At 37.3% G+C, this 22588-nt stretch overlaps 1 protein-coding gene and 1 long non-coding RNA gene across 2 annotated transcripts in view; both read left to right on the top strand.

Moving 5' to 3' along the window:
• EEFSEC (eukaryotic elongation factor, selenocysteine-tRNA specific) overlaps positions 1–22588 on the top strand; it is a 115698-nt gene that overhangs the window by 33745 nt on the left and 59365 nt on the right. The window contains exon 4 of the mRNA XM_056501705.1: positions 1072–1236. Within this exon, the coding sequence (XP_056357680.1) occupies positions 1072–1236 (165 nt within the window). The remainder of the gene's footprint in view (positions 1–1071; positions 1237–22588) is intronic.
• LOC130258388 (uncharacterized) lies at positions 6434–9970 on the top strand. Its single transcript, XR_008841503.1, has 2 exons — positions 6434–6542; positions 9705–9970. It is a non-coding gene; the product is annotated as an uncharacterized LOC130258388 (long non-coding RNA).

Genomic DNA, 22588 nt, shown 5'->3' on the forward strand with positions numbered 1-22588 from the left:
CAGTCTGTCCCCAGCAGCTTGTAGAGATGAGGAGATATACAAGTGCTTACTTCTGCCTTGATCTGGTTCCTGTTAGATTTACTAGGATGTTCTCCAGGGTTAAAACCTTTGAAGGAAACGCTCACTGCAGCTGTTCTGTCAACTGAAACCTAATATTAGACGAGCTGGCAAATGCTGTGTGAGCTCTGCCATTGAACTTGGAGCTTTTATCCCTTCTGTCCTTCCTAAGAGACGCTCCATTGTTCTGCCACTACAGGCTGGGCTTGGGCTGCAGTTTTTGACCTTAAAAACAGATGTTAAAGGCAATACCAAGTGTATATGCAGGTGATATAACAGAGATCAAAAGTGACTTGACACAGGAGTGAACCAGTTCCTTTGAATCACTGTTGAGTACATTACTTCCTTTATATAATTAAAATCTTTTGTCTGATGATATATTTTCAGAAATATAGCATTTGTCAACAAAAGAAAAATGCTAAACTCAGAGAATTTCTCTAGAAAATAATGTGTTTTTTTTCTTAATGGATTGATCCTTAACGAAACACTAAAAAAAAATCTGAAGGGGAAGTTGAATTTGAAAACTTAACCTAGTATTAGTTTTTTTGGGAGGGATTCAGAGATGGGCTTTATGGGGCACTAATATCTGTATATAAGTTCATTTTCCAGAAAAGCTGAAGTAGCAAAACACACTGTAAAATTGTACTTTTGAGAGAGGGATGAAAGAGGGGGAGATGACACACGTACAGCTTTTTTTTCTCTTTGCTTTACTGCAGTGTTTATATTGAGTTTGGCAGCAACTTTATCGCCAGTGAGGTTTTGCTAACCAAGCTAAATGTGCAGCACCAAATCTTTCTAAGGCAGAAAATCGAACTGTTCCTGCTGCTAAGTGTGCAGCCCCTCTATGGCACGCACAGTTAATTTGACATTGGTGAGTTCTAAGCTCATTGGGAGATGCCTGAAATCAGTAAAATTGCAAGCTTGTTCAATCAATCATCCGCTTGCCTGCCTTCTGCTGTGTTGCTGTCATGACTTTTCACCCAGGCATGGTGCTGCTTTTATCTTTTTTTTCAGGTCTTGAAGTCTCAGGCTTACCTGCCATCAAGAGACCCCTCAGGACACTTCCTTATGGCAGTCGACCACTGTTTCTCAATCAAGGGTCAAGGCACAGTGATGACAGGGACTATTCTTTCTGGCTCTGTCAGCCTTGGTGACAATGTGGAGATTCCTGCCCTGAAGGTGAGTCTCTCATTTTCATTCCCCCTGGTTTTCCTGATAGACACACTCAACAAAGAAGAGAGTGTTCCCATCCAATCTGAAGTTATTCCATTATTTGCAATTTTTATCTTTGTACTCTATTATTACACAACTTGTAACAGTAAGAGGCATAGTGATTTTTAAATAAGGCAGTCAGTAAAGTTCAATAATTTAGCTGGATGAAGAGAAGACTGATCTGGATTAGCATGTTAGGCTTTCAAATTCAGAGAAGCAAAGTGGGCACATTTCCAAGATGGGATGCACCCAAGGACTGAACAAGGTTTGAGGGAGGTTACTTTTGTTTGAGATACACTGCAGTGAGGTTTGCAAAAGAATCCATATAGGTAGGCTTCCAGAAGTGTCTGAAAGCAAAGGAAATGACAAGAAGAGGGCATTGAAATGCTTGATGCACATTCTCTTTGTTTGCTGAAGCTTTAATTTGTGTCAGCATGTTCTGAGAGAGCTGCTGGGATGCAGTAGGTGGCTTGCTGCTTATTGGCTCTTCAGAGAGCCTGTGGAAAGTCAGAGACCTTCCAATGGCCTTTGAACTGCTCAACTGTTGTTACTATTAATTTCCTTAAAATATATTCACCTTTAAAAGAAAACAAAGTGACTTTATGCTTGGAACATGTGAAATCTATTTCACAGGTACTGATTATCACTGCTTTGATTGTTCCTTTAGTATTAATTGCCCAAAATGAATTAAGACTTGGAGTATTTTGCAGCTACCACTTAAAAGTGGGCCCAGTTGATTACATTCTGTGGGCAGGCAAGTTTTGACCTAACAAGCCTGGATGGGGCTCTTTTGATGCTGTCAGTATTATCTTCAAGTCGTCTTACTATAAGGACCTTAACTATTTCATTGAGTTAACGTGCTGTTTTCTCATTTTTGACTCTACTGTTAGGACAAGTGAAGGACTATATAGGCATTCTGATTTCACCTGAAGTATTTGGCTAATAGCAGACAATTAATTTCTGGCCAACATTTTCAGTGATACCTCTGGTCATCTAGTTTATATCCTGTTGTCCTTTGATAGAAGTGATTTGTACCATATGTACTCTGACATTTCTGCTTCCCCAGCTGAGTTCCTCACTGCCCATATTCTTATTTACAGCATGCAGCCTATTTGGGAGTCATGCTTTCAATTCCTGCACAGAATATGCTTGCTGGGATTGTAGCTCTGGCTTCAACCTCTCCTGGTTTCCACTTGGCAGGTTCTTTCTTTGCTGTTGTGTCCTGTTCTCAGTCGTGGGCCTGTGCTTGGGGTCCAAAGAGGGACAAGTAGTTAGGAGTGCAAGGAGTAGGAGATGGCTCCTGCCCAAATAGGACCTTGCACAGCAAGTCCACTGCTTTCTTTTTTGGCATAGCATTTGCCAAACTTCCTGTCATTTAGTGCTCCAGGAGATGGGGGAGACAGGGCAGAGTAATTATTTTTTGTAAAGAAAGAATGCATCATTAGATTATATCTGGAAATGACTATTCTGCTTTTCAACTGTAGTCCAAGAATGTTTTGAAGAAATATGTTTAGGAATAAATCTGCTTTTTGAGAATTCATGCAAAGGAAGAAATGACAAAAATATAGCAAATAACTTGGAAATTGGTGTTTAAAAGGGCAGTGAAAAAGACTTCAAGTGTGACTTGTTTTAGTGGGCTTTCTTCCCAGGTGGCTAGGAGAGTAGTCACTGAAGTGACAGACAGCTTAGCAGATAAACAGGTCATTTGCAAAGAAAAGCCAGATCACTTGGCTCTTATGTCATAAACAACTTCCCTCAAAGTTTTAGTTACTTTTCCAGTTGCTGTTAATGAATTAAACCTTCCACTGCTGTGTGTGAAATAGATGTGTCCATGCCTCTGATAATAGCAGTGGGCAGAGTTTTGTATTTTGGCACTAGCAACTTGTGGACATTCACCTTCATGTTGCACAGGCAGGTAAGCAAGGCACAGGAAAAGGAAGCAATGTTTGTAGGTTTGAGCTGTGTGTTGTACTTACCCCTGCCAGCATCATGCAGAGCTGGGTTAGGATACCTATAAAAGGTCAAACCTTTCTCAGGCATACAAGGTAACAGAGGAAGCACATTTCACAACACATTGTGGTTTATGACTCTCTCTGACCTTTTTTTGCCCTGACCCAATGGTAACTGAGATTGACAGCTGGTACATTTAGGGACATTACAAACTAGCTGCTTTTTTTAAATTTCAAGAGCCCTCTCACCAAATGAAGTGGCATCACCTTCCAGTTCTACTAATGGACTTGGACATTTTTGACCGCTTGAACCTGCACAAAGGAGGGACACAGCAATTAAAAATAAACAGTGACATTCTCAAATGCCCATGCTTGCTCTGATTGAGGCTGAGAGCACCAGCAGTGCATGGATTCCTTTATGCTTTGCCTATGTAAATTGCCATCTGGGGTTGATTATCCATACAGCAGAAAGAAAAATTATATATATGTGTTTGGCAAAAAGCTTTGACACAGCAAACAGTTCACTATCCGATTGAGTTAGTGCTATTTGCTCCTGAGCACTTGAAATCCACCTTGAAGAGCATGAACCTAGGATTTCTGCAGCAAAAACATAGTGTTGGCAGAATTCTAAATGTCATTTCAGATTATTTCAGTGGTCTTTCAATCTCTATAGTCTTTGAGTTTATAAACTGCAGCAACTTGTGACACTTGTATTTCTGCTTTATAGAAGTTACTGGAGTTTGAATAATAAGGATTTTTTACAATTGAGTTTCACTTTGTTTTACTTGCGGGTTTTTATTTTACTGATATCTAAAGTATATGTTGTTTAGAGATTTTAGTTTAAGTGAGGATCAATGCCAAACTCCAGTACTGCTGGCTCTTTTTATAGCACACTTTAACTGAAAAAGGAAAGTGTTTTCCTTTCAGTGGGGGAAAGGTATTTTTTGCCTTCCTTATCCAGGTGAGAAGAATCATAGCAAAGGTCAAATCTGAATTGGGTGAGGAGGCAGAGAGAGATGTACACAGCTCATGGATCTGGTTGTCCTGGAAGTGTCCACTCAGCATTGCCTTACCTGTGATCAGGGCTGCAGGTATACAAGACCCAGAGCATGGATGTGGCAGCCAAGTGTGAAGACCTTTGCTGGGGCTCTATATGAAAAGAGATGTTTTCTTCTAAGCTTTTTTTTTTTGTAGGCTAGATAACCTTGGTCTGTGTTTTGGCAAACGTTCTGTAGCTTTTATGGCTAGTACAACAAAAAAATTCTCCACTGTCTGATAGAATAACTCAAATAGTATTTGCAAGATAACCATTCAAACCATTGCAGCTATTAAAATTGTAACAGAGAGATCTACTTTTGTCCATGAAAGTATTTCAGTCAAACTGGTGTCCCAGGACCTCTGACTAGTGAGCTTTAGTATGTACATACATGTAGTAAGAACTAATTGTAGTTTATTTAAGGACTTCTGCACAGAGTTGCACAGTTAAGCCTTGTCAGAGGACGTTTAAATCTCAAAAAATGAACTTGGATCAAACCCCAGTGAATTGGGCCACAAAGACATTTGTATGTGGATTTTCATGGTTCAGTCTTGAAGAAGATTTTGTTTTTACCATTTTGAGCACTTTGGGCCTCCTAATATGCCCCTTTCAAATTGCAGTGTTGACTGCTTCTAGCACTGTGAGTACAGAGAGCCCTTGCTCTATATTCTGAGAGTGTCTGAATACTGTTTCTGCATCTGTTTCTTCCTGTGCTGCTTGGGTTTTTCTTGCCCAATACTGATACAAACAGCCTTTCAAATGCAACAGGTCTTCTGCTGGGAAGGGAGTTTTGCTTGCCTTGAACATTTTCTTTTCATTGGAATGTGTGAAGAAGGGCAGTTCAGAGAATTGGGTTGGGGGAGAATCATGTAAATGTAGCTGGTAAAATTGTGAAAAGTAGTTTATGGTGCATATTAAAAGATGTGGGTGCAAAAATGAAAGAGTCTTAAATCCTAAAGCAATAAATTAAGTGTATAAACATAATGTTATACATGCAGTTTAATTCAGTACAACAATTAAACTTTATTTGCCTGCTGCTTCTAAAGCATGGGTTTTGGTTTTTTGGAGATTTTCTTCTTTCCTAGAAAACATCAGCATGAATCCTACTGGTTTTGCATCTGCTGTGGCATTGCTTAAAAGCAAAATATGCAGGATTTGGCTTATACTGGAAAGTACTCTGCTTTGAGCATTTAGGATATTATCAGTTGTTTTGGAAGAACAAAACTGCTCTGCACGGTTCTTTGTGGTTAAGTAAAGGATGAAAGATCTGATCCTGTGCCTGTGGAATGAAATTTAGATCTGGCAATAAAAACTTCTCAAGTCTTTTTGGCTTGATCTCTTAAGAGAATAAGAGTAGCAGATGCTGAGTTCTTTCTGAAGATCAGTTCCCTCATTTTCAAGTATGGTTTTGTAACTTTTTACTGTGTGGTTTTTTTGGTTTTGTTTTTTTATTTCTGTTTTAGTTCACATTTTAAAAAAACCCAAACCAACACCAAGCCCTCAAAAAAAAAAAGTCAACAAAACTTGAAGACTGCGAAGCACTAAGTCCATTTTAAGTTTGTATTAGAAAAACATACAAAATTGTATGTTTGTATGTTAACTTTAGACCTTTAAACTTACCAAAAAACCCTCAGGAATGAAAATGTGCAGAAGAGATTTGTATGTTGCTATTCATTCACTACCTGTTACTGAAATACCATGTTTAGTTCAAATCACTTGCAATTTTTTTATTGAGTGTCATGTAGGTACAGTAAAGTGAAGGAGCAAGATAAAGGACTTTGTGCATTAAGGTTTGTTTTATTCAGAACCAGGGATAATATATAATAGAAAGGGGTTTTGATGTACGTTGTGGGGCTTTTAGTTTTTTCTACTTGGTCCGAGCGAAGGGAAGGAAGCCAGGGGAGAGCAGCCAACCTGAACAGTGCTAATCCAAACCATACACTGTATTTTTGGAGCTTGTGTGTCTAATGTGATCTCTGTAGGCAGAAAACTGACCTAGTCAGTGCTGGCCAATTAACTCTTCAAATACTGGAATTCATCTGCAGCCGTTCTTGGAGGTCTAGGTGTACCCTGTGCTCCTTCCCAGACAAAGACAGTTGGGGTACAAGATTGGGTCATTCTTCTCATCCATTAGAAGGCAAAGCATATGAGTTTCTTCCTACAGTGAATCTGAAAAAGAAGATATTTGTACCTTCTGTGTTGCTTCTATTTAAGTAATCTTGAAATGACTGTTGGGATCAAGGCTCTGCCTGGACATGCAGCATTGCTGGAAACTACTGCTCCCCAAGGTAGGCTTAGCTTCTGCAGCATTTCCATGGCACTGCTTGCTTGTGCAGGGTTATCTGCAATGCTGACTGGTAGTGGTTAATGCATGAGATTAATTTGGAGTGTGTAATTTGTGCCATTGCCATGCAGGTAATTTTTCCTTAATAGTTAGTTAATGCAGAGAATTGTTACTGTCTAAGAAGTGGTACACTCTTCAGTGGGGTTTAAAGTGAAAAAAATAATGCAAGGTGATCTTGACTCTAAGAAAATACTGTGTGATATGAATGTCATACTTTTATTTGATATGATGATGAATTTTCAATAAGATTTTTTCTGTCAAGATTTCAGTAAACATTTTGTCCAGTGAGAATTGTTAGAAAAGCTAAAGAAAGTTGTGACAGAATTACAAGGTGGGAAAGAAAGTGAGCTGAAGAAGAAGGAACCATTGTACTGACAGGAACATGATACAGAGTTGTTCAGAGGTTGATTGGCACTGAAGTGTGACAGTTCCACTGGTGACTGTATGTGCTGCCCCATGTGTGTAGGTGTTCTCCCCACTAATTTTCCACATTAGCATCGTCTTTGGACTCCTGGACACTGCTGGCTGCTGTGATGTCCATGTGTAGTCTCTTGTACTCTGTATTCTGTAGCTCTTTTGGAATTACCAACATACTGAGTTGTAGGATCTGATGGTAAAGCCTCCAAATCCCAGTGCACAAGTGTGCCACAAATGGAGAAATGGATTACTCTTGTATGTTACATGAGGGAGCAGTTTAGAGCTCTAGTGTAGCACCACATGAGAATAAACAAATACGCGGATTTGTTACTCCAAAATGAGGTGGAAAAGAAAACTAAACATCTAATGAGCTGTTAAGATTACTCCTCACATCTAGATTTTTTAATGTTGCCTCAACTTCCTTTTCTGCTCACTTTTTCTCCTGCTTGTCCTTTTTTGTCCGTTCCTTTCCAGCCTTAGAGTTTACTCTTCAAAGTGGTTGGTCTTTTCTACTTATACCATAGTTTGAAGAAGCTTTTTTCTTCTTGCCTTTTCTCATCTGCTGTTGCAATTTTGTGCTGTGACTGGGATGCAGCTGAACAAAAAGGCACATGTTATCCTGGCACTTAGTAGGCAACATCTTTCCTGTTGAACCATTGCAGCTCCAGGGATCAAGTGTTGTGTTCTTGGCTTTGTGTACCCTGGGGTTCAAGATCAGTTTGAAACTAAGTTAATGGACATTGCTGTAGTAATCACAAGTTTCATCCATATACATTTTTGTTTAACTTTATGGTAATTCCTTAAAGCAAAGGAGGCTGGATTGTGTTTGAATAACTTGTTTGCTTAAGCATTGCTGCTGCCAGGTCATTAACTTTATTTTTATTTCTTTTAATTTATCAGGTAGAATTATTCTGAATGCAGTTTAATTGAAAGCAGACTCATGTGCATGTGCACAAACCATTTGAGCAGGAATCTTTGTGGGATGCTTGAATGGTAATTGGGAGGGTAACCTCCTGTATGGTACACACAGCCTTCACGTGGCATTGCTGCTGAAAATATCATCTTATGAGAAGGCTTAGTTAGGGCAGAGAGGACTTCTCATATTTTAAATATTCAAATTCAAGCACTGGAGGCTTTGGCAAAATTTCAAGTAACCAGAATGAAGGAAGGGAATGTCACTCTTCTTCCTTGGTCATCCATAAAGAGTACAATTCCTCATTTGATGAAGCTCTTGGAAACAGAGCAGCTCAGCAATGCCACATTAATGATGCTGTGGTCCATATATTATCAAGTTCTGCTCAGTTCTGGCCACTGGCAAAGAAAGGATCTGAATATTGAGAACATTGCTCAACCAATGCTGCTGGAAACAAATATGACCCAGACACAGAAGAAAATGGATTAGTACATAAGTGCTCAGAAATCTGTATTTTTACTCTGTTACCAGAGTACTTTTTTGAAGTATTGCTGTAACACCATAGGAATTCCTCTGGATTTCATGCCTTGTATTGTGTGTTTCTGAGAGGACTTCGCTTAGAGAACTCTCTACATTTTATTCTTTGATGCTGAAGTGAAAATTATGTGAGAATTTACTTGGCTCTTTAAATATTTATTCAGCTCATCACCTGAAGCTGTCGTCATATGCCTGTGACAATAGCATGTATTGTTGAAACTAAGTGTGAGATGCATCTTTTCACTAAAATATCCCCATCAGTTCATGTTATAATAGCTGGTGCAGCTTGAATTTAAAAAGTTAATACTAGAGAGAGCCAATATTTGCAGTATCAGCTGGAATGATATAATTAGTTTAGCTGCCCAGATAGTACTGTGATGAACATGATACCAATGCCTAGATACAGATTTCCATTTGCAACTGTCAGAAATGAAAGCAACAAACTCCCAGGCTCTTGGTGGGAGTAAAGATTAGCTTCAAAACATATGACATAAAATTGGCTTCTCTTTCTTTCTCCTCTAATGAATAAATAATCAAGAATAAACATTTCACACTTATTAGAAATAACAAGGAAAGCTCAAATAGCCTTTTAAAGAGTCTCTGTAACTAATAAATTTTTAAATTGTAGACTAAAAAATTGTGGACTTAAAAACTGTCAGGTCATTGTCAAAGATTTAGTAGTCAAGCTGTTCCTTTCTAGGCAACTGTATTTAAGACATATTCTCTCAATATATGTGTATAGGGTATGTAATAGGTTCTAAAGAAGAATGGCAGAGGTGGCCTTAATCCTTCTGCAGTTTCGGTGGCAGAAATCAGCCATGAGAACAGATTAACTCATGGAAATAAATAACCCTGGTGTATATATACAGCTGTCAAGGTTTTTCCCTCAACCAAAAGGGGATAGAAGTATGGAGAACAAGTCAGAAATTTGTTTGTCATGTAAGTTTTGTGTGGGGCTTCAGAATTTTTTCTGCTCTTTCTTGGTACTCCTTATTTACTTTTTCTTTTCTTAATTTCAATTAATGTGTTGTAGTTGCTTTTTCTTAATATAAATTATATAATGAATTTCAACAGACTGTTATGCTAAGCATGCCTAGAGGAGGTTTTTGTCTGATGTGCAATGCCTAGTATATAGGACTGCAAAAAGTTAAATGGCAGCTTAAGGAAAAAAATATGTACTGTTATGAATCAGTTCATTTTTGAAATATGAAATTATTCATGAGGTACTTTCTTGCCTAGGTGAAGATACTGATCCTGCTTATGGAGATTAGCTGACAACAATTTAAAGTCTTGAGAGAGTGAGGAATATGCAGGAATATCATAAACACTCAAAATGAAACCACAGAAAAAAGGGAAGCTTTAAAGGATGTAGTTTTACTAAAAGATTGGAATAAATGCTCAACACAACTAACATACATGTCCAGTTTGGCCTTGAGCCAGCACAGAGCAACACCAGTTGGTTTTGTCTAAAGGCAAATCTTTGTAAAATAAAATAAAATACAACAGTAAGTCCTACTGTGAACTATTTTGTATTTGGTTTTAGGAAAGAGCTGGAGTCAAGTGGTGATTGAACAGGAGAAATGTTTTGTACAACGTGTTTCTGTTTCAAATGTTCCTTTTCTGTTGTTGACATGATGTTCTTGTTTGGGGAAAAGTAGTAGTGTGTACAAAGTGTGTTAAGGTGGCAAGGACCCTCATGTTGATGCTTCTTCCCAGTCTTGTCAAGGGCTGCTCTGTTTGGGCTCTAGAGGAGGTTATTAGAGATCTTCACCCCAGGGTAGTTTTTTTTAATCTCTTATGGGTGGAGGTGGAGAAAGTTCTCCAACACAGGGATACAGAGCAAGGCACCAACTTGTTCTGAGCCCTCTGGTGAGTCTGAGATGTTACACAAGATTGAAGTTCAACATAATTTATTCTGGTGTGTTAAGATTTTTTGGGCATGTATTTCCCTAAATAGTAGGAAAATGGTGGAAAATTCCTGGGTTAGTAGAAATCTCAGTGTCTGCTTTTCTTTCTTGAAGAAAGCACTAACAGATTAGTCAAAAGTTCTAAACTACAATTGTGGTCAAACATTTTTTGTTGTACAAAATTTTTTTTTCAGGTCTTCTACTTGTCTTTATCCACTTTCCAGAGGTGTGATCTGTGTAGGTAGCACATCCCTGGTTGTCAGAGCTGAGATCAGAGGCTCTGACACTGCTTCTGGAGAGGTCCTTGGAGATTTTAAAGTCTTTGTGGCAGGGGGGAGTTTTTTTAACTTGAGGTTTGCTGTTGGGAATAGAGAGAATGAGTTTAATAAGAGTAAGGAGAACATGCTCAGGGAAGGCAGTTGTGGCTTCAGTAGCCTCTACCTCTGTAAAATGTGTGTGCTGGACTGATTTGGGGGATTACTGGAAACATTGAGGTGGTTTCTCTTAGTTTTGAAAGGGATGGTTTTGGCAGGAAATTAAACAGTATTTTTGGAAAATGGTGGTAATTCTCTAGTAAAAACACAAATAATGCAAAGGTAAGGCTTCTGTTCACTTGGTTTGTGAGGTTTTGTGGTGTTTGGTTTTCATTTTTCTTTGTGGATTTTTATTTTTTTAATTTTCAGGAGGGCGGGGGTTTGGGGGTTTATTTTGTTTTGCTTATTTAAATAAGGGTGTTTCATATGTTCAGCATTGGCATGATGCTTTGAAGGTGCATATTATGGAGAGAGATAGGCAAAGAAGTTTTTACATCAGATTTAAATGGAGCAGGAGAGAAAGCAAAGCTCAGGCATAGTTTTCTGGTTATAATGTGACTCACAAGAAAGACTTAGTCCATCTGACACATACATTACAAACAGTTGTGAAAACATGCCGTTAGATATCCAGAATGAGGAGTGGGCTGAGTTAATGTTATTCTGAATCCATAACGTTCACGTTTTCTGGCACAGTGAGTGTAATGCTGCAAGTCAAACATTGTATTCCTGCTTTTTCTTTTACATTACTTTGTTGTCCCTGATGGACAACGTCCCTCTGATCAACTCAGAAATGAAGTTTTAATCCTGCCTTTCATATTTTCCATGCCATCTAGTGATGCTGACACCAGGGCTTTTTATTTGAGTCAGGATTTAGATACACTTCAGCAGAACACTCATTGATGTGATTTAAATTTTTATATTTATGTGAAGTGCTTCAGAGTACATGCTGAATTTCTTGCTGTTTTCCTACATATGAAGAATCAAATTTTCAGGTCAGATTTATGTTTAAATATGATTATATTTTAAGTTTTTATTCATGTCTCCCTCAATCTCAGTTGTGTGATGATAATTTTCCCCAGTGTATTTACACAAATATAGTTTTAAACCTATTGGAGCCATATCTATATTTGAGCATGGCTACGTAGAAATGAATCTTGTATCTTCCTAATGTTTTGTAGGCCATTAACATTCATTGGTAATCTTTGTTCAGAATTTGGATTCCTGTGTTTTAAGTTTTTAAAATAGTGGATTAATTAGATTTCGTCTTGGGTCTGAAGGAGGCATTATAAACATTTAATAGTTTCAAAAGAAACTTGTTAGAAACTACAGTATCTGTGGCATGTGCTATATCTAAGAGGTGTTTTTATATTTTCATTTCAGAGGAGGTTTTTTTTTTTTCCTAAAAAGCTATGAAAATGAGCCTTTTTTTGTGATAAAGATTGAACTTTCGGGTCTGTTTCAGATTCTGTTTAATCTTAGCTTTAGCAAAGTTAAGATTTCATTCTGTGTTTAAATCCCCTTACCAACATAATTTATTCCATCTATTGTTTTTTACCTGTGTTTGTAAGTCAGCTACTAAGACTCCAATAGGTTGATATAGAAACTAAGAACAGCAGGTGAAAAGAAAAATATCATCTCCATATGTAGCAATTGCAACAAATGGTATTTAATTTGAGAGGCTGAATGTATCTCTTAAACTGATAATAATAACAGGAAAGTTTCAGAGTGCACAGAGGTGTCACAGCAAGGCTTGAAAGTTGAGTGTGTTGGGCTTTTTTGGTTTTTCTGGGGGGTGGTCATAAGAGTGTGGTTGTTAGTTTCTTCTGATGCAGATACTGAAAGTTCAAGTGACAAAGGGAAACAAATTCCCAGAGATGCCGATTATCCCAGTTACCACTCAAATAATTTGCAGCCACAAGAGCTCAGTGTTAATATAAAGCAGACTGCTGTGATTTAATTATGGATTTAGTTGTTTAATTGTGAAATAGGCCAATGAAGTATCATAAATGTGTTTTATTTTGGGACTAAGACTTTCTGCCTGTTACATTTAAAGAGTGAATTAGATGCATTTCTCATATGCAATTTCTCATGTGGCAGTTCTACCTAGATTGAGTTTGTAGTGCTCTGATAATGATCAGAATTCTGCAATAATGAAAAATAAGTCAGAGTTGGAACAGGCAAATATGTGTGCTTTTGAACCTGCAGGGTTATATTTTATCTTTTTCTATTTGTTCATAAATAAAACAAGCTTTAGTTTCTTTGAAGCAGACATCTCTTTGCAAAGGGGAGAAGCTGAAACCAGCACAGGCAGGTGTTGAGCAAATGTCTCCAGTGAGCTCTCACAAGGGTTGTGTTATAGATTTTTGAGTCTTTTTATTAGTCTGCTCAGAATCTCACTTCTCAGGTTTGTACTTAATTGCTGGGTGATTCTGTGGCATAAACAACCAGATGTCTACCTGTTGTTTAAATCTGATCCCAGCCAGTCTCCCAAGCAAGGCTTGTTTACCTCTTGTACATCCAAGGCTCACTCAGGTACCTTCTCCTCAGAGCTGGAATGCTGTTGCTCCAAGGTAATTTTAACTGACAAATTTACAAGACCACACACTTGGGGTATTTAGTTGTACCTTTTGAACCACACTTACAAAAATGTAGGTGATTTACGTGTTCCAAAATCATGAATGTTTTCGACCTCGTCAATTATTTTTAATATTAAAAGTCAGCAGATGGAGCCAAAGGCTTGTAGAAAAATGACTTGTGCTGAATGTATATTAAACCACAAATCCCACTAAGTTTAACTAACAATGTTTCTACTAAAATTTATAACAGCAAAGCTATTTATTTGCTGCTAAACCTCACATTAGCATCCTTTTTTCATTCCCTTGTGTCTGTGCACAGTGAGAGCTCATCCCTTGATGTACCAGGGGTCTAACAAGACTAAAAACAGTGAAGTTTGAGTGGGAAGCTGCTTTTCTTTGTAGATTTACATCTGTGTAATGTTTTCTGCAGCAGCATTCACTACTTCACCTGAAAAATGGTGTTACATTTTGTCAGTATTTTTCTTTCTCCTGTGAGCATGGTAACTGGAATCCACTATTGAGGGTTAGACTGGAATTCATTGCAATCTTGTTTCTATTGTTGAATGGTTGGTAAGGTGCTGGGGTTTCACATTTTTCTTCTGAAACTACTGAAATAAGACTTTGCCTTAGATAACTTGTCAGACTTAGTATCCTATTAGGCTAACCCTGTGCTTTTTGTTAAATATTAGCATTCTTTTGGGATTTAAATAATATTTTAGAAAAAATAAGGGGATGGGATGTTTTCTAAACAATGTGTGCAATTTATCCCATTTTTATAAATTAAAAAAATCCCAAAGGCAATGTCTTACCTACCTTTTGTAGGAAAAGGGAGAAAAAAAATTATCATAGTTTTAAAATATGATATCCAAAGGGGATGCAAAAAATTGATGGCTCAACAGAGAATGTCAGTGGTACAGTAATGTTTTGCCTTCTAAGAAAGACAAAAAAATGGAATTGTTAAGTGACTAATGGCAGCTGTTTTGTCCAACTCTGTGTAAAAACTTTTCTCCTCTAAATCTAATTTTCTGAAGGAATATGAAATGTACATATGTTACATATATAATCTAGAGCCAGTGGGATATAAATGTATGCTCAAATATTGCATGTGTATTTTTTCTCATTTTTGTTTTACTGATTCTTGAAGCTTGATCTCTTCAGTTTGAAGCAAGGATCTCCTTAGAGAGACTTGAGAAACTTGCCTTAGTGGCCAAGTTAAAAGCTTTTCTTATTTTTCTGTTTATCTTTGGCCTCATCTCTGTTTAAATTATCTTTCCTGCACTCCTGCTGTTGAAAGACAGTGATAAAACTTCCACCAGTTGTACCAACTTGCTGACTTAATTTCCTCTAATGAACATTGGCTGTAGCAGCAAGAGTTTCTAACACTGACGTTTTTCTTTCGAGTGATGCGGTCGGTTTTTAGTTTCAGATTCACTCTGGACTTAGTCATAGGCTTTTCTAGTAGACATTTTTATTCCAGAATGTGCTCAGTCACTTCCAATTAAATTATATTTTCAAGCCCCTTGCCTTGTGTTAGAAAAGTCATACAGGACTGGGGTGGTGCATCCCAAATTATATCTTTGTGCAGTCTGCAGGTAACTGAACCTTGCAGTCTCACTGTGATGTATCTTTTGTGTTTCTGTTTACTGTAGATGAACATTAATGCAATTTTTAACACAGAGAAAATAAACTGATAACATGGGAAGGCACTTTGCTTTTTGCTATATTGGAGCTATGAGAGCTACTGACTATGATGAAAAAAATCTGCAGAAAAAAATCTGATGAAACTTTTAAAAATACATTGCCCCCCCCAACCCACCAAAAAGAAAATCCAAATAGCCAACCCTAACTATCTAGTTTTTAATAATGAAAAATGTTTCCATTCCTGGATAGGCTAGATAACCTTCTTTGGACTGGATTCAGTCATCTCATAGAATTTTTTGTGGCTTGGACACTTCGGATTACATGTAATTTCAACTTGAATTTAAAAAGAAAAGGTTCTAGCTTTCAGGACTTGGGAGTGACAGTTGCAGTTTTCTAGTCTTGAGTGCAGGCAGAGCAGTCGTATGTGAAATCTTCTCAGTCCTGGAATGTTAATTTTGAAGCCTAATTGTGGTGCTTTGAAATGTCATTGGTAATTTTAGTGAAGGTTGTGTTAGCAGGTGTGATTGGGCAGCTGCAGTCCTGAGACGAAGTGACAGATTCTGTGAAGAAATTGAGCAAAAGAGAGATCCATAGGAAAAAAGGTTTTTGGTGTGCTGCAATACCACTTAAAGAATTGTTCTTTACTCGGTGAAATACCTTTATGTGTCAACAGGCTACTTTTCTTTCATAGGTTTCAAGTTGCCCCTGTTACTTTTACCAAGCTTCTGTCCTTGTTGATTTGCTGTCAGTTGTTCTTGCTGATGACTCTGAAACTGTCTCCTCTGTTAAATCAGCATATTGCAACTCTAGTGAGACTATTTTTAAGGTTCCCTCATGGACCACATCGAGATTCTGTTAAAAAGACGCATGATAGATTAGAACAGTTTATAAACTGATAGCTGTTTATCATGTCTTTCTCCTGACTGATGACTGTTTCCTTATCATTGATATATAATTGCCCAGAACAGATATTTCTCAGAAAATATTCTGATAAAGTATGTTCTAAAACAAATCAATCAATAAAAACACCCACAAAAGCAAAATAGCATTTTGTTCATAGTTTATAGTGAATATTTTGGTAAACTTTGTATTAGCCAAGAGAATCCTGTTGAGCATTCACTGAACCTCAGTGGTACTTGCACATCTCTGCCCGATGGGCTTGTTCCCTTCCCTGAGTTGCAGTGGATTTCCCATGTTTGTTACAGGTGTCTGTGATACTTGATACTGGAAAATGAGGCTGCTTCTTTTAAATAAGAAAGGGATTTTCATAGGTACTCAGAAATACTAAAATATGCTGATGATAGTTGTAATTTCTTTGGATCTTGATGCATGTTTTAAAAATCACATCAGTAAGACTGGCAGTAAGAAATGCCTGTGTGCAAAGTGTAGAAATATTTATTCACCTGATGACAGTTGAAAGGTTTAGGCAAATAGAAAGATAATAGAAGATCAGAAGTGTTTAGAAGATAATAGTTTGTACTTCTATCATTTGAATATAGCTCCTGTCTGTCATTGTCAGAATACAGTAGGTGTGCTTGCAGCATGTATTGGGAATTATTTCTTTTATAGTCAAACATTGGGTTTTTCACATTGGACAGCTCTTCCACTGCAGCTAACAAATCCTCGAGAGGCAGAGAAGTCACAGCTCTTCCTCTGTTGTAAAATGCTTCTTGTATCAGAGGTGAGGGCCCTTTCCATGAGTTAATCAAAAAGACCTATGCAAACAAGCAGGAGGATTTTTTCTTTGGTCAGTCACTACAGTTACAGAGCCTGACATTGTTAGTGAACCTTCGTGAACTCATAGGCTACTGCAAACTCTTGTGCACCAGAACCCTCTTAATAAAAACGTGAGGCACTGCATACACAAATTCATAGCAGCTGTCACAGCTGGGCTGTGCTGAAGTTTGGTCAAGACCCTTTGAACTTTTTATTTCACACTAATCCCATTTAGTGTGATCAATATACGGACCTCCAGCTCCTAGGTCTGTTAATTGGGTGTCAAGTGTTGGGTTGGCCTGTGTCAGGCTGTAAAATACAAACACAGAAGAGACTATCAGTAGGGAAGTTAAGTGTTTATTGTCTGAATGTATAAGAGTGAAAAGTTGCCTTCCTAGCCTGAGATGTCCTTAGGGATCTTAAGGATCTTTTGTTCCTCTCGATAAGGTAACTCTATAAATATGCATTTAACCAAAAATAATAGTGCAGTTGGGGGCTGCAGAATAATGTAAAAGTTCTAGTTCTGCTAATAATTTGATGCTGGAATACCTCTTTGTCTACCTACCCTCCTGCCTTTTTCCCTTATAATACATACACTTAATTGCTCTTATACCTATTTGTGTTGAGTCGCTTTAAGACGGGAGCCCTTTCTTGTTTTGCACGTGTATGTCTAAAATGAAGTTTTTTCTAAGACTTAACCACTATTTATTTTAACTTGTGCTTTTTGTAGCATTCAGGGAATGGACAGGATAACTTAGATCTTCATTTCCCCATCTCAGAGAATCTCAGGAGGTTTTTTAACTCCCCCATCTTTAGTTCTCTATCATTCAGAGGAGGATAAATATGTGGAATGATATTTCAACTTTCATATGTTTTTGGGTTCTTTTATTTCAGTCTTTCAGTGACAGAAAGGACCGGGGAGTTGTGAGTAGTTTGTTTCATCTCCTTTGAAGAAAACCTAAAATTTATAATCCCAGATCAGACCTTTCCTATAACTCATGCAACTCATCCTGTTAACTGTTTTAATATATGGCACCGCTATTTCATTAAACAACATCCAGGAATAATTAGTTCAGCAATGATGCCTCGGAACAAAAGCCCTTGATTTCGTTTAACTTTATAAGTTGGTCTCTTTTGATCTGCAAGAACACATCTGGGGCCTTTAAGAAAGCAGAAAGAAAAATATTAAATGTTTAGTAAGGCTGTTGGTGAAGGTTTCAAAGCACAGTAACCCTTTGGTACCATGACGTAGCTCAGAAGCAAAAAAGTGTGAATTTCTTGTTTCATAAGCTATCACATGGCACCTCTATATAGTAAATGCAGTTTTTGTTACCTGATGACTACGTTTTGCCTTAATTTCCAGGTTCAGAAGAGGGAGTACCTTCTTTCTTTCCCCGTTCTTTTTTTCATTTTCTGACCTTTTACCTGCATTTTTCCTTGGCTGAATTTGAATGAAGTAATCAGAATCGTTACTGTAAACCTGACATTTTTTGCCAGGTATCTTTGCCTTAGAATTTATTTTTGCTGCATGAAACTTTTCACTGTACTGCTTTGTTCCTTTAATAGCTTACTATATTTTGCCAAGGTGGTAGGGATAAATACATTTGTTCTTCACTTTAGACTTAGCTGCTTAGATTTTGCAAATATCCTAAGGTCTTGCAAAAGTGCAGAGGATATAAATTTACTTGTCTAATCTTAATCACTGTTACTGACTTGTAATAGAAAATTGCTTACCAGTTGAACTCTTTAAAATTTGCTACTAAAAAAATCCTGCCTCGAGGGAAAGCTATAAAGATTTTGTATGCCAATTGTTTTTTATTTCATAAACTAAAAAGTATTTTGAAAAATACTTGTCTGATCATAATTAATTCCTTTTTCTTTTCTTCTCCTAGCAGAGGTAGCCTTTGTTTTGATTGTAATTAGTAGGAGGAATTCAGCAGGAGTAGCACCATATCATTTGATTTGTACTCCTGTGTGTGTTGTGTTTGCTTGTTTGCTGTGCTGCTGTATTTATATTCCAAGTGTTTCCTAGAAAATGTACAAATCATCACGAGTAATGTTAACGTTTGCTATAGTTAATGAAGCCTACCAGATCTCTCAGTAATTATTCATCACCTTTGTTTCATTTTGTATAAATCAGGCTTCTATTAACAAGCTTCTTTTAGAGAAAGGACAGGAGAACTTTGTTCATGAGAAAGAAATGAGAAAAACAACTTCTTTCTTATTTCTCCCCTTGGCCATTCAAAATAGAAGTGAAAAGAGTTGAAAATATTATTTTTCATTACAAGTTTTATTTTTAAATGCAACTTTATGTTCACTCTGTTTGTTTTCCTTAGTGAGCCTTTAACTCTAAGGTTGTGACCCAAAAATGACCTCCTTTTCCACTCTCAATTGCTTTTGAACTACTCCAATAAGTAAAAAGAAATAACCCAACAGAAGGGTAACCAGATCACTGCTACCACACCAAGGAAACAGGCAGGCTTTAGGATGCTCTTCTTTAATCTCTCTATCCACAGAGCCTTCATTTTAATTTGCAAAATTGAACCCAGATCGAGAGCAGTAAAGCCTGAATACAGTAAATATTCATGCCTCAGTGATCTAGAGTGGCTCCATTACATTTCAGAGATTGGGAGAATTACCTTTTGGATTATGTATATTCATGGGCTGATTTTTATTTGAGATATAATATTACTCACATTGGGCTACATGTCGCATATTCTGTCAAAACCAGCCTTCTCACAAAGCTCCAAATGTTCCTTACACGTAAAAGTTTTACTTCTTTTCCCTATAGTTTCTTCCCTTTTATGCTTTTCAAAGAGTGGTAGTAAACAAATTTCTTTTAAAGAAGAAGGGGAAAAAAAAGCAAGTAGAAATTCTATAAAACCTTCAACCCTGTGTTTACTGTGATATATTTTTTAGCATGTGACTTTGAAGTCTTCAGATAAAAGTATTATTATTGTTCTAAACCTAAATCTATTTGGAAAAAATAATTCAGTTTGTTCTGTTGGAAGAAGAAAATTCCAGACAGCCTTTCTTTAACCTATAATTTTGCATTGGTTTTGGCTTTTTTTTTTTTTCCTTGGAAAAAATGTTTTATTGAAATATTTTTGATAAGTTGTAGAAATTTTAATTGGAATGTAAATGTTAAGCTGCTTCTGTGTCATAGTTTTACTATAGGTCTGACATTCTCTGCACAGATACTTGCTACCTCAACTCACTGTGCTTTTAAAATGCATACTTTGTCATCTGTAGTGATAGGTGGCACAAGCAGTGCCACTTAATTTAGTATACTTGACATCTTAATATTCCTTTTTTGATACAAAGAAGACCCCAAACCCTGAGATATTTTAGTCATTTTGATATTTTTTCCTGTGTGAAAAAAATCACCCAAATCTGGAAGTGGCAAAGCAGATAGAAAATAGAAGTGCAGTGGGGCTTGGCAGAAGGGAGGGTGGGATCCAAGGAGTGTTTTAGGAACTTGTGTTACTGAGAAATGCTGCAAGGTGCTTGAGCAGCCTGATTGTCTTCTGGGGCAGAACATTGAGACAGGAGGAGTCATGACTCGAGTGAGGTTTGGGCAACATCTCTCACAACATTCTCATGTGGCAGCTGGGGAGGGGTGGGATGGATTTGAGGGGGGTGGTGTGAGTTAAAAGTTGCCCAAAATGGTTAAGTCTATTGGAAACTTTGCAGTGGATGAAGAAAATTGCTATAAAATTATAATAATTCTAGAAAATTAGCCTTCTCCTCTTAAAAAGTGGACATTGGGGTTTTTTCTTTGAGAATTTGGATTGTGAAAAATGATGCAGTTTGGTTTATCTGCAGAGAGGCATAATGCCATGTTATATCACAAGGGTGACAAGATTACTGGAGTTACCAAATAAACACTCCAGTAAGGTAGCCTAAATGTAATACAGTGGGAATTTGATGGTTTACAGTAGGTAATGAATTCTGAGCAGTTCAGTCATGGGAGGAAAATAGAGGACTGTTTTTTTAATTCAGTGAGATTTGTCAGCCTGTACATGGGATAGATTAGGTTCTGCTGAAAGAAATACAGGTTTATGTATTTAAATGCTAGAGAAGACTGCTTAAACACAAAGGTGACTTTGCAGTTTACCTGCAAAATCTGGGGCTGTCTGCATGAATATAGCATATATGTAATACAAATTAAAATTATGATATTGGAGTAATATGAGTAAGGTTATTGACCTGCTTCTTTATTTACTGGGTGCATGGTCATATTTTAGATGCTGGGAAAGGAAATACCCCAAATGGATTTTAGTATCCCCTGTTATATTGCTTTATTCCAGTGTTGCAGCACAGGCTCTTCAGGCTCTGGTGTTATTTTATCCAGAAGGAGAAATATATTAAATCTGATAGCACGTGTGTGGTGTTACATAAGCACCACAGTGGTCATATGGTGAATGCCCTTATAAAACTCACTTTAAAAAATTAAGTTAAAAGAATCATTCAATATGAACTAACTTTTTTTTTTCTCCAGATGCTATATTCCTTTCCCACATGGAGGTGAGGCCATGCAGAAATAATAAATTCTAGAAATATTCAAGGTCTTTTAGCAAATTGCTGCTAAGCCACATGATCTTGCTGGACCCCACAAACTTGGAATTATTTCTGCCTCTGAGGTTTCTACTCTCTGTAGCTGGTCCTAGCTGCTCTTGTAATGTTGACTTAGAAGGCTCTCCACAACCTGAGCAGTGGGCAGAGTTTGCATTGTGTGATTTGCTGTTCAGTGATGTGTTATTGACAGCTCTTGTATTATTGATGCCTTCTGTTTTATCTCCATTTTACGGTGTTTTAAAATCCTGGGTAAAATTTTGGAACTAACTAGTTACTACGTGAACCACAAAGGCATCTCAGAGATTCTAGAAAATCCTTGGTGCATTATTTCTTAAAATTTATTTTTTTAATTTATATGGAGGATGTAATTTTTTTTATTTCTGATGGCTCATTGTTGCTCTCCTGTGCTTTCACAGCCCATATGTCCTTTTAATGCTTTTGAGCAGGAGTGGTTTGCCAGCTTCACTGAATACATGGCTGCTTGCTCATCTATGGGATTTGGCTTTGCCATCCCTCATAAAGCAAAGAATTTTACATTCTTCATGTTTAGAACAGAATTTATAAAAATATCTGCTTACATGTAGGGAGCAGTTTTATGTCTGAATAGGAGCTTTGGTTCATTTAAACACAGGCTGATGAAAGGTAAAAATTTTCAGCCTTTCAGACAAGAGGCCAGTGTAGTTTGGTGTCTTCTGACCACCAAGAGAGGATACTGGAAGAGAGAAGATGACATGCCTTATTCTTTAGTTGAATTTATAGTAGATCAGTAGGGAGGAAGGAAGTTATTGCTTTAAAAAGCAGCAGGGATGGGATGCATATTGGTCATGCAGTTGGGAGTTTGCTGCTCCCCTTCATCTTATAAAGATGCACTTCTGGATGATACTGAGGTGGTGGTTCATATATTTGGCACTTTGCTACAATGTGTGGCCAGCTTATAGTTGTCAAGAGTGTTTTTTCTTGCTAGGGTACTGAATCCAGGCAGGCTTGTACTTGGTGTATTTTTAAACCTTAGGACTGACATGGTGCTTTCTTAATTTCAGTTCCTTTATCGATGTAAGTTTAAAGATGCAGCTCTTAATGACTGGGCTCTGAAGTGTGATTTTTATTTTTAAACTTGTTGGAGTCCTCACTGTTTGAAGTGGGGTCATTTTTTATAATGCATATGTGTACTTCTTTTATAAATACTGCACTCATAACAAGTATTTTCTCTAATATATTCTTGAGACTTATTATTTTAACTTTGCAGTTTCTCATCAGCATTACAGGAAGGCATGGTTGCTGTATCTCATATCAGAAAGATGCACTCACAGCATTCAGAGGCAGCAGGATGGCTAGGTTTTTATCTGGAGAAGCGATGAGCAATGGCATATGGCTGATAACTTAATGGAAGT

The sequence above is a fragment of the Oenanthe melanoleuca genome, chromosome 12 (assembly GCF_029582105.1).
Source record: "Oenanthe melanoleuca isolate GR-GAL-2019-014 chromosome 12, OMel1.0, whole genome shotgun sequence".
Classification (NCBI taxonomy): domain Eukaryota; kingdom Metazoa; phylum Chordata; class Aves; order Passeriformes; family Muscicapidae; genus Oenanthe; species Oenanthe melanoleuca.